This window comes from Protopterus annectens, chromosome 1.part1 (assembly GCF_019279795.1).
Source record: "Protopterus annectens isolate FY-2018-M chromosome 1.part1, PAN1.0, whole genome shotgun sequence".
NCBI classification, from domain to species: Eukaryota; Metazoa; Chordata; order Ceratodontiformes; family Protopteridae; genus Protopterus; species Protopterus annectens.
In genome coordinates this window covers 1,565,120,663-1,565,133,191 of record NC_056726.1, presented here as the reverse complement: position 1 = coordinate 1,565,133,191, position 12,529 = coordinate 1,565,120,663, and the positions used below count along the sequence as shown (strand labels likewise).

Below are 12,529 nucleotides of genomic sequence, written 5' to 3'. Positions count from 1 at the left end.
CCTAACGTCCACACAATCGCACACTTACCTGAACCCGACTCATAACTTTCCACCACAGTGCTGAAAATTGCGAAGCCACAGAAACGGCCCACCGAATTCTTTTCCAGGGAAAGAATTCAGTGTTCTGCGGCTGCGTGATAATCAGTTTTCGAACTTCACAGTTCGAACATATGGTGTTCGAACCGCTGAAGTTTCGATGAACTGATAGGAACCCATCAACTACATATGGAGTTACATATATGAAAGAGTACATTTGTAAGTTTCAGTCAGTCAGCTTTTCATGGACAGTTAACAGTCATGAGATGTATTTGTTTGCCTGGGGCATTTAACTAAGATGGTTATTAATTTACAAGGCAACAGATTGTTAGGCATTGTTTCTGCTACTATGAGCAGTCAGTTGAACAAGTTTTGAAAGTGGACATGTACACTGTAATTTGTTGAGATTATAGTTCATTATCTGAATAGTAATTATATGTAACTGCCAAAGAGACTGTGGGTACATTTATATTCAGCTTCTCTGATTTAATTTGTAGGTACTGTTGCCGCTTTACCAATGGCTAAATTTGTCTTTGTTATTCTGAATTATTTACTATCACTAATTTCAGATACATGTTAATTGGTTCTCTTTATGTTATGCAACTAAGGTCAAACCGTTCCCTTATTTAAAGGGGTGGGAGGTTGACATAATGGTTAAGGTGATCACCTTACAAACACAAGGTCCAGGGTTTGAATCTCAGATGGGATAAATGGCTAGGCTTAAAATGGCCCGCAAAGGCAGTTAGCCTAGTACTAACCTATGAACCTTAAAGTGAGTCACTCATTTCTTCAATATGATTGCTGAAGTAAATGTGCATGTGAGAGTGTGTGTGTTTTGTATAACATGTGTGTGTTTGTAATGATTGTGCTTGCTTGTGTCGTCAAAGAAAATGCTGCCGGTTCAAGTGCAGAACACAATACATCAGCAACATACATTTCAGCATGCTACTATTTATGTGCTGAGAAACAACCTTGGTACATGCAAAATTTAAAACAAAATTAAAAAAATAATAATAAAAAATAAGAAACACTTTTTTTGCAAGGGCTAACACCCCTATGCCCTCCCACAACCCTGCTCATTATATATACTAACTCAAGATTGCACTAAATCTGGGAATGGGACTATGAATTGTGCTATACCTCACACCTGTCAACCACTTGTTTACAGATGCTGACCAAACACACTATCAGCAAAAAAATGCATCCACATATGATTCACACATGAGTGTGTGTGTGTGTGTGTGTGTGTGTGTGTGTGTGTGTGTGTGTGTGTGTGTGTGTGTGTGTGTGTGTGTGTATAAGTGAGTAAAAATGGTCCCCCTAATAACATTTTTAGTCATTTCCAAAAATTATGGTTAACTGCTATTGTCTTTTGTTCCTTTTTTCCTTCACTGCTACTTTTCAGAATGTAGTTGATTCATTGACTATTACTCTTTACCTCCTAGTCTTTTTTTGTAGTTACCTGTCTCAACATTTTCTTTAGAAATGCACCAATACTGAATATAGATTGTGTTACATTTCTTACAAATCCTATTTTTTATTATTTAATATATTTTATGTCATTTGTGTTATGTATTTGTTCTGCAGTATTGTTTCTGTAATACATTTTATGTTTTATTTATTTGTTTATTTATTTATGTATTTATTTATTTAGATTTATTAACCAACTACAGTGGACTGATTTCAAGATACATTGCCATGTGTACAAGTCTGATACACACTTTATATTATGATTATTATTATGTTAGCTACGTTTTTATCAATATTTTGTTATAATTAAATTCATTTTTTTTTCAGTATATCATTTATTTATCCCAGACTGGACTAAATATGGTCAAGCTGAATCAGGTATCTATGTATACGCATGTACCCCGGCCTGGACTGAATATGGTCCATCTGGATCAGGGATCTATGCCACTTAACAGTCAGGAAATCTCAAAAAGGTTTTCTTGTGTAGTCGAACACAAATAGCAGCAACCAAAGAATTCTGCAATAAAATCCACTTTAATATTAAAACAGGAAAACCACCGGATTGAGTGCTTTCACCCCTGACCAAGGATTTCATCAGAATCAACACTCATTTTATTTGAACCTATTTATACACACATAAAATGACATCACAACGTAATTAATTAGTAATAAATAACAGTAAAAACACTTCTACCAATAAACTCATGTGTAAAAAATCATATATAAAAATAGTAGACCTAAAAAGTTTTTTTATCTTATTAATTTAATCAGCATATCTATGACTATGTCAGTCATTAAATTTGGGAAAATTAACATAAGACATACAGGTTAGATAACTTGGGAAAATGAGCATAAGTCATACAGGTTAGATAGCTTGAGGAAATGAGCATAATACATACAGGTTAGACAATTTGGAAAATAAAGAAAAGGAAATTTTGGATCAGATAGTTAATAATGATGCAATTAGAATTACGCATCCCGACAAGGGAGGTGGTATGGTCATTTTCGGTAAAATGCAATATTTACAGGACATTTTTGAATTGTTGAATGACACCACTGCTTCTGCCCATACATCTCTTAATGAAGTGAACATTGGGTATAGTCATATAGACCACTTTTTAGAGGAATATTTATTGGATGAGAGAATTGTGCTCAGCATTTATAGCTTTTTAAAAGTTAAGGATCCGACTGTGGCAACTATTTTTGGGATCCCAAAAACCCACAAGGGTATAGAAAACCTTAGTTTAAGACCAATTGTTTCAGGGAGAGGTTTGAAAACATACCCCTTTGATGTTGTTATTGACAAATGGCTGAAGCAAGTAGTGAACAATGCTCAACATTTACTGAAGGATTCTTGGGATTTCCTAGGAAGAATTTCTAGTAATCTATGGGATGACAAGATTATATTTTTGACCATAGATGTTGTCGACTTGTTCACCTCCATTCCCAGGGAGAAAGGCATGGAGATGTTTGAAAATAGTATTAGGAGAAATACAACTTTCGACAATGATAGGATAGAATTAATCCTTGACTTTATGAGAATTGTCCTTGATTATAATTTTATTTTGTTCGAGGGTGAATACTTTAAACAAAGAAGAGGAGTTGCTATGGGTGCGTCATGCGCCCCTATATACGCTAATTTAGTTTTGCTGGAATGGGAGAACCATAAGGTATTTAAGAGTGAGTTTTATAAAGATATCAAACTTTATGTCCATTTCTTGGACGATATCTTTGTGCTTTGGTCTGGCACAGCTACTAGGGTCAAAGAATTTGTTGATTATTTAAATCAAACATCTAGTTTTCTGGGATTTATCCACACTAGTAGTAGCCAAAGTATCAATTATTTGGATACATGCATAGAAAAAGGAAAAACAGGGTTTAATTCAAAAATGTATAGGAAACCCACTTTCAGCAACTCCTACCTCAAATATTCTAGTAACCATCCACAACACCAAAAGAAAAGTATCATCAAAGGGCAATTCATCCATGTACACAGAACGACTTCCCAGGAAGAAGATGTGAAAGAAGAATTAAATAAGGTAGCCAATATGTTTTTAGAAAGGGGTTACCCAAATAATTTATTTAAGGAAAACCTGGAATATGTTCTTAAAGAGTGGGAAAAGAGATATAAACCCGTCCTAGGGATTCCTTTTACATCTCACAATACAGTTACAGTAGGAGAGAATGCAGAAAATAATAGTTATGAAAGAGCCATGGTTGTCCATATTGGACTAGGGCAAATGAAGTTATTAATATGGTAGAAAAGAACTGGGTCATTTTGAAAAGTAATCCATCCCTGTGGCCCATAGCAGGACCTAAGCCCATATTTGTTTATAAAACAGGTATAAACTTCAAAAACATTGTTTGAGGGAAAGTCTAGAGGTTATGGTAACCTCAAACAAGGTACCACAAGGTGTGGGACATGTTCCCAATGCAGATACATTTGTGATAAGGTTAATATAACACTACATAATACTTTAAAAATCCAAAGCTTGGTTTGGCAAAGGAAATTGCCAGACAAAAGGGGTTGTGTATTTGGCAGTGTGTAAATCCTGTCCTGCGTTCTACGTTGGAAAGACTGAGAGATGCTTGAGGGACAGGATTTATGAACACATTTATCAAATTTCCACACACAACACCACTAATGCACTTTTAAATATTCAGAAGGATGCACCAGTTTTTATGGTTTTACATTTGCTATTTTAGAAAAAGTATTGCCCAACCCTAGAGGAGGTGACAATAGAAGTTACATAGAAGCAAGAGAAACAAAATGGCAGATCATGTTACAAGCCTGTCACAGCCCAGGCTTAAATGAAACAATTTCCCTTAAACCCATCTTGGTTCACAAAGCTACATTTCACTAAATTAAATTTAATGACTGACATAGTCATAGACATGCTGATTAAATTAATAAGATAAAAAACTTTTTAGGTCTAACATTTTTATATATGTTTTTTTTTTTTGCACATGAGTTTATTACTAGAAGTGTTTTTACTGTCATTTATCACTAATTAATTAATTTGTGATGTCATTTTATGTGTGTATAAATAGGTTCAAATGAAATGAGTGTTGATTCTGATGAAATCCCCGGTCAGGGGATGAAAGCGCTCAATCCAGTGGTTTGCCTGTTTTAATATTAAAGTAGATTTTATTGCTGAATTCTTTGGTTGCTGCTATTTGTGTTCAACTACACAAGAAAACCTTTCTGAGATTTCCTGACAGCTGACAGTGTATATTTTGTACTAGTGGTTTTGGTCAACACTGGTCGCTCCATTTTGTACGTTTATCTATGCCACTTAAACTGACAAATGCATACGTGCATACATACATAAATACATAGTTGAGTTAGTTAATGATAAATAAATACTTACATGAATGCTTAATGTATCACACAGTGTGTTTTCTGTGTACATTTACATTCATTATACTTTATATGGACAGTTGTATTCAGCGTGGTTTATAATTTGTATTTTATATACCTCTTTCTTGGCCTTCACTGAAAATATTACACAACTGAATATGCTGCACCCAATTTTTTTTTTCTTTTTTTTGCAAAGAGTTTTCTGTATTTATTATTATTATTGCCATTATTGTATACATTGATAAGCAAAATATTTTTGCATAGCCGAGTAATACCCTTGGCTCATAAGGATCGTCTCTGCTTTACAGTTCCATGGTTTGAGGCATGGTCTCGAACCCCATCTCATCATCTTTGTAAAGATTAGCATGTCCTTGCCACATATTCTGTGAGATTTCTCTTTGCATTCTAGCTTCTCCCACCTAATAAAAACATACTGGTTCATTGTTTCTACTAACTAAACTGTCCATATATGTTTTATTGACCCCTGCCCTTGTGATCATGGCTTGGCTGGAAAGAGACTTTCCCACTGAGTTAACAAATGATAACTAAAAGCTTAAAGAATGTTTATCTGTATTATTTGCCTTTTAGTACATGTAATGAAGTTTAGTAAATGAGATTAGTGCCAGAATGTAGAGTGATTATGGCACACAGAATAAAGTCACCGATATTCTACTTGCACGATATGTTTTACATGAATTGTGCATTTCTTGCAGAAGGTGAAGTATTAATACAGCTCTCGCCTTGCTACTTTTGAACCTTGAGAAGAAGCGATCAGCTAGAATGTGAGTTTTGTAAAACTACTGCTGAGTCATTTATGGTTTATTCATTTGTGTGCCAAATTCAGGTTGTGCAGTTTAAAAGGAAAAAATCGATTCCTTCAGGGCATCAGTAGTATTACCAAGGTGTTAGTTATGGTGACCACATGCTATAGCAATAAGGGCTGCAGGATGTCTACATATGTCCCTTGAAGGAATTGACAGAATTCATACATATGTTGAAACCTAAGAAAAAGTGGGCTTTTAAGTCATTGGAAGTACTATTTGCCGAGACTAAGAAAAATAGCTGATATCTTCAGACATCAGTGACAGGCACAAAGGTATGATGAGATATTTAACACCACAGTATCTAGTACTCTATTTTCATGGGGGCTTAGAAATTAGACATAATATAGCAAATATGCAATAATAGGCATTATAAATATGAGTGAGATTGCTTTAAGACAGACAAGGAAGTCAAACATCATAGTTCAGTTGTGTGGACCTGAATTAAAACAAAATTACAAAAAAGTGCAATGGAGGAATGACTGTCTACACATTGTAGCACTTTAAAGACAACAACAGTAATGCAGCTTTAGTGATATTCAATCAGCTATATAGGATATACAGCTAAAGAGGTGGTGTGTTTATGCGTGAGAAAAGAAACAGCCATTGACTATCACCTTTCCTTTAAAACAGGATGATAAGTCTTTTTCTAGATGTGTGCAAACTATGCTCCATCCTAAATGGGTATTGCATATGGTAAAATATGCCAGTCCATATGCAATTTCATAAGATGGAGTCAAAATGGATGAACTTTTTAATTAGGAAGGTTATGGTGTGTCATTATTGCTGATTACAAAATATTATACTTATATCATCAGTTTCCATTGGGATGGCTACTTTATATACAGTACGTTATCCTGTTTAACCCCGGTGTATCCATCGGCATATTCTCATTATGACACCCAACATAGTATAATTAGCCAAGGTCAGCACATTTCTAATACCTGAAGAAGCACTTTTGTGTGAAAGCTTGTATTTTGTACAATCTCCTTTTTTCTTGAGTGGCATCTGGTTTTATATTTCAAGCTGGATCAATTGTTCCTGGCTTGGTTTACCTCCTTGAGCTCCCTCTTTGATACTTGCATTCTAGAAATTACTCATTTTATTCTCATAAAGTGGGTGCATTCTATCACCATAAATGCACTTACCTATTTCCCTCTCTGTCTGTCTGTCTGTCTGTCTCTCTCTCTCTCATTTTTATATACATATACAAAGCGGCCTTTGGTCAACTGGTGCTCAAGGCAAAAGGTCTCCACAGCACCCCCCAATACCACCTGGTGCCCCCATCTTGGTCTAACTACACCATCCAGAGTACTGAAAAAGCACATCTGCTAAAGTGGGGCCCTAGGTGGCCACTTAGTTGGCCTCTGCCTAAGGCCAGCTATGTACATGTATAGCTATCAGAATCATTGCTAGATATCCTGGAACCTAGTACCATTTCTGACACCCTCCAGAACTTATGTTCATGTGTATGGACAAAAAAAAAGTCCTTCTTCTTTACATACACGTTGCTTACTACAAAGGCAACAAGAAGGTCGACACAGCTCAATGGCACACATACAGATCACTGAGTACTAAAGCAAGCACAGCCAGTGTCAGCATTTATTTCTGATTGCTGGTACTGCATACACTTTCACACAGATTGCTGAAGTGTTTCAGACCTGACCTCAAATCCAGTATCAGCATTCAGAAAATGAACTCAAGTACTGCTTTTCAAGACCCCTGACACCTTTCTCCTTGGCAGATGTGCAATTCATCCTTTACTAGCTACATTTGAGTGCGTGTGTATGTATATGCCTGTGTTTGTATGTATCTGTCTGTGTATATGTGTGTGTGTGTGTGTATGTGTGTGTCTGTATGTGTGTGTGTGTGTGTGTGTGTGTGTGTGTGTGTGTGTGTGTGTGTGTGTGTGTTTGTATGCACATTTATCTCAGGTGATAGCCTCCTGAGTTAATATGTCCATAACTTAACATAGTAGAGCACACATTACATATTTTTGTATGTGGAAAAAGTTAAACCATACCTAAGTAATTTCTCACATGATCATATAATGGAAATTATAAGACCACAAGATCAAATATGTCCCCTCCCCAAATGTGACTCTAAACTGCACTAAAGTGTTGTTGATAAGTCTATAGCATACACAGTTTGCAATGTCTAACTTGCTGATTTTTTTCTTGTTAATTTTTTTAGTTGTTCAATGACATTCTTCGAACATCGGCTGTCTCTTCTTGTACGGGTGATTATCCTTCTTCAAATATCAGGTATGCTATGGCAGTGAGTGCTTTATATATGTTGACAAATTATTTATACTACCAACTAATAAAATAGGCCCCACATTTGCTGCGTAAGCCATTGGATATTTACATTTAAACAAGCAGGGCTGTTCTGCAAAGATGTGCAAAGTACAGAATAACATTTTAATTTATGGGTAACTTGTCTTTCTTACTTTTAACTTGTTTTGAATTTGCTTTTGTACAGCTGTAGGATCTTTTTATTTATGGTTTCTCTACAATGTAGAAACCTTATTTTTATGCATAGCATTTTATATGCATGTAACGACATTCAGGTTAGAATCCTCTTGTATGCCTACTAAGGGATAGCAATTTTGACTAAATATTATAATTTTTAATAATTTAAGGTATCATTCTGGCACTCATTGGTGTATATGTGCCCTATAATGTCACCGCAGTATTTGACACTCGTATATGATCCTCGCTTAGTATCTGACACTTGTATAGGATCCTCACTTAGTATCTGACACTCGTATATTATCCTCACTTAACCTCAAACTATTTGAGAAGTAATTTTAAAATTACAATACATATTGATGATATTAACATTAATTTATTTTATTTGACATTTGTTTACCAGGAAAGTCTGACTTGCAACGAAGTCAATTTTCAGCAGAGGCCTGAGGAGAAACACTTCAGATGCATGTCTTTGAATTGTGGGAGGAAACCAGAGCACCTGGTGGAAACCCACATGAAAGCAGGGAAGACATGCAGACTCCACACAGAAGGCACCCCAGCCAAGAATCGAACTGGAGAACCTCTTGATGTAAGGCAACGATGCTACCGCTGCACCACTATGCCATCCTAATGTTGTGACCTATCTATGACACAGTTCTGTAACACTATAGTTTTAGCCTTATACCATTTCCTAAATATCTGGACAAAATGCTGGGAATAAGTAGGTCATGGTCAGCTCCCCTATTTTTGGGATTGGAGTAATAAGGTTTTTATCTGCAGTAGCTCCCCTGGTGCAAACCAGAAGGACTGTCCCAGGCACACAAAGTATACTGGCTGAGAGTGTATGAATACAACATGTTGCAAAACAGTACTGAGAGTACAGAGTGGGGCAGGAACTTGAATGCAAAATATATCTTACATGCAGGAAGAACTTTAGGGATATTTGTAAAATGTCTCATCAGCTACAATTGATTACCATCTGGTACTTGATTCATGTCTCCTGTACTTTGGTACTGAGTGTGGTCTTCAAAATACATGAAGGCATTTCTAAAATTTAAATTAAAACCACAGGAAATCCTGATTTGGAAATTATAACTAGAGAAAGACAGAGACTGTTAAATAAGTTACTTACAAGCATTACTGCTTAGCTGGCTGGAAAACACCCCTATAATGGAAGAAATCCCCAGAAAATTATGTGAGGGAGCTACATTTCACAGCATAGGAGAACAAATGAATTCCTTTATGGGCCAGAAATACTACATATCAAGCTGGCAGGTACAAAAATAAGACATAAAGTCAATTAATTTAAAAAAATGTGTAAGTATTGATTTCTTTTAAATTCTGAATATTCATAACAAAAAGACAATCTACAAATGTAACTCAGCAGCCACTTCCAAAACAAAGAGGTACAAACGTCAGCAGCTGCGCATTTTAGGTGGATTAAATAATTGAAAATACTATGTGTGACATAATCTATCATTCTGAATAATAAGTCTGGTTTCGTCAGTCTGCTGGAGTCAGTCGTAAAGTAGTTAACATGTAGGAGTACAGATGTCCAGCACTTTATTAAAGTAGCATTATGAAATAGTATATAAAGCTGTAACTATCTAACTAGGAAGATTAAACATCAACAGCAATTCTAATTATGAAACATAAAATGTTACAACTACTTGTGTATATTACAACACTTGTGTTGGGTAACACAAATTACAACACAAGTAAGTTTTTGCAGGAAATGTCCATAAATATTTTAGACTTGCTATTGGACATTCTCAGTAGTAAAATATGGTGCTAAGAATTCTGAGGTTAATAAAATGAGAGGGAGAAAGATGTGAATATCAAATTAAAATGGAAAAAGAAATAAGGATTTTAGTATTTATATTTTTAGGAATCATTTTAGCCATTTGTTCTGTACTGTTTGCATTAACTGATATAGTGTTGACAGAACATAAAGTAATAAATATGGAAAGAGTAACTGTGTAGAGGGGTGCAACAAGGATTTGACCTCAAGAAAGATGCCCCAGCTATATTAAGATGTATGAAATACTCGTGTTCTACAGACTGATATAGTGACTCCCCCACCTATACCTCTCAGCAGTCCAGATTTTTGCAGAATGTCCAGATTTTTGTCTCATATTTTTGGTCTGTTTCACATGAAATGTGTGGTTTTCTGGAAAATCATTGAGGACTGAGGTGACTAAATAATGACAGCCATTTCAGTTTCAGACTTCATATCCAACAGAAAATGCATGCCAAAGTAAAACCTATTATTCTAGCAACTTTTTATGTTTATAAGAGCAATATTTAAAATATGTCCCTATTTTTGGCCTTTGCCCCCCCCCCCATTATTTTTGTCCTTGTCCAGCTTTCTTATGCTAAGAAGCTGAGAAGTATGCCCCACCACAAAGCAGCACAGTAACCTGACATGCCCTCTTTTTCAATGCAGCCTGACAGACTATACCCCAAAGCAAGGCAGCTATCTTGCTTTTATTTCCAAAATAGAATCTCAGAGTCCCTTCAGGCAGTATAATACAGCCTGATCTCTCAATCCAGTGATGTTTTCTAGCGGGCTAAACAGTGATGCCTTTAACTAACAGACTTCTCTCTCTCTCTCTGTCTCTCTCTCTCTCTGTCTCTCTCTCTCTCTCTGTCTCTCTCTCTCTGTCTCTCTCTCTCTCTCTGTCTCTCTCTCTCTCTCTTGTCTCTCTCTCTCTTGTCTCTCTCTCTCTCTGTCTCTCTCTCTCTCTCACTCTCGTTCTTTCTCTCTCTTAGTTAGAAATGCCTTTGTGTTTCCAGAGTTAAACACTTCTTGTGGAGATGGGAATGCCAGCAAGTTGCTGTTCAAACAAGACATCGGCATCATGTGACCTGGCCAGAATCTTCTATGTCATTTTATATAGTTCCTTTACATTACTTTTCACTGAAAACACAAATACAGAGTAATGTGATTTAATTTTTGAACAATTTGATATACCTTTAATATACCTAGTTCACTTTTTATGCATTTTCCTTTTGAAAATAGTTTATTACAGCTTTCCTAAGGACTTCAATGATAATGTACCAAATTATAATTTGAGGATTTATGCCTGATTTCATTCCTCAAAATTCTTAGCAGAATCAGTCTCTTCATATTTGGCTAGAGATCCTTGAGCCTTGACATCCGGGAGAAGGCCTCAAGGTTCTCATTACCAGTATTTGTCAAAGTATTAAACTATAAACTGAGTACTCTACAATTTAAGATGTAAGTGCAGAATTAAGGTGTTGTTGCAACTAATGATGTGTGTACATTATATATATATATATATACACATGCGTATATACATATCTATATCTATATATATATCTATATATATATATATATATATATATATATATATATAGACAAATAGAAACATATGTTTATCTATATCTAATATTATATATATATATATATATATATATATATATATATATATATATATATATATACAGAGAGAGATAAAAAGATACATTATATGCAAGAAGTCTTAAGAGTTCTTTCCAAGCCGTATAACATCATTGTAAAACTAGAAGAAATAATAGGTATGCTTGACACTATTATATCTTAGTCATGGGTACTCTGCACAAAAGTTTTCTCAAGGTAGCCCACTTGGCTCTATCTTTTTCCCAACAGGAAGACAGGAAGTAATATTCATTGTACTATTACAGTTATTAGCCAAGGTATCTTGCTAACCATGAGCTCCAGGTTTATTTGTGAGTTACGCAGCTTTATTTCTTGCATTTAGAAAAATGTCTAGCTGAGTAGTTTCTTCAAATGACCCACAGGACCACAGATGGAGAATATTGCATCTACCAATTAGTTTTGTGGCGATTTTCTCCTTCTTGAAAATTATGTGTAAATCTGTCATAGAGTAGCTGGAATGTTTCCTAGCTTTTTATCACAGAGCCTTAAACCTCTCAGATGGAAACAAACTTTATTCTATAGACCTGAATTTCATTCCTTGTAATCCCAACTTCCATTCATGTGACTCTGAACAGGTCATTTAACCAAGTATTGTTTATGGATCTGTTATGATAAGAAGTACAGGGGCCTAGTAAGGTTGTACAGAGCAGGTTGTCCTAGTGTTAACTGGGAGTGACATAAAGCCTTTTCCAATGTGGTCTATAGATGGAGATTTTTTGACACAGTAGGAGAGACTTGAAAGAATTGCAGGTTTCCTTGCCTTTGGTATTATATTGCTTTCTTTTTTTATGCAGACATATTTTATTAATGTATATAACTTGATCATCAATAATGAACTTTAGCAATAGTCTACCTACCATATCATGAACCCAACCTGCCAACAACACTACCCCTCGCAGACATTGCAGTACTACTGAACACAAAATAA

At 35.4% G+C, this 12,529-nt stretch overlaps 1 protein-coding gene across 4 annotated transcripts in view; it reads left to right on the top strand.

Annotated features, from left to right (window-relative positions):
• GRHL3 (grainyhead like transcription factor 3) overlaps window positions 1-12,529 on the top strand; it is a 154,402-nt gene that overhangs the window by 46,975 nt on the left and 94,898 nt on the right. For all 4 annotated transcript variants that reach the window (XM_044083212.1, XM_044083221.1, XM_044083230.1 and 1 more), the window contains exon 5: window positions 7,882-7,952. In XM_044083212.1, the coding sequence (XP_043939147.1) occupies window positions 7,882-7,952 (71 nt within the window). The remainder of the gene's footprint in view (window positions 1-7,881; window positions 7,953-12,529) is intronic.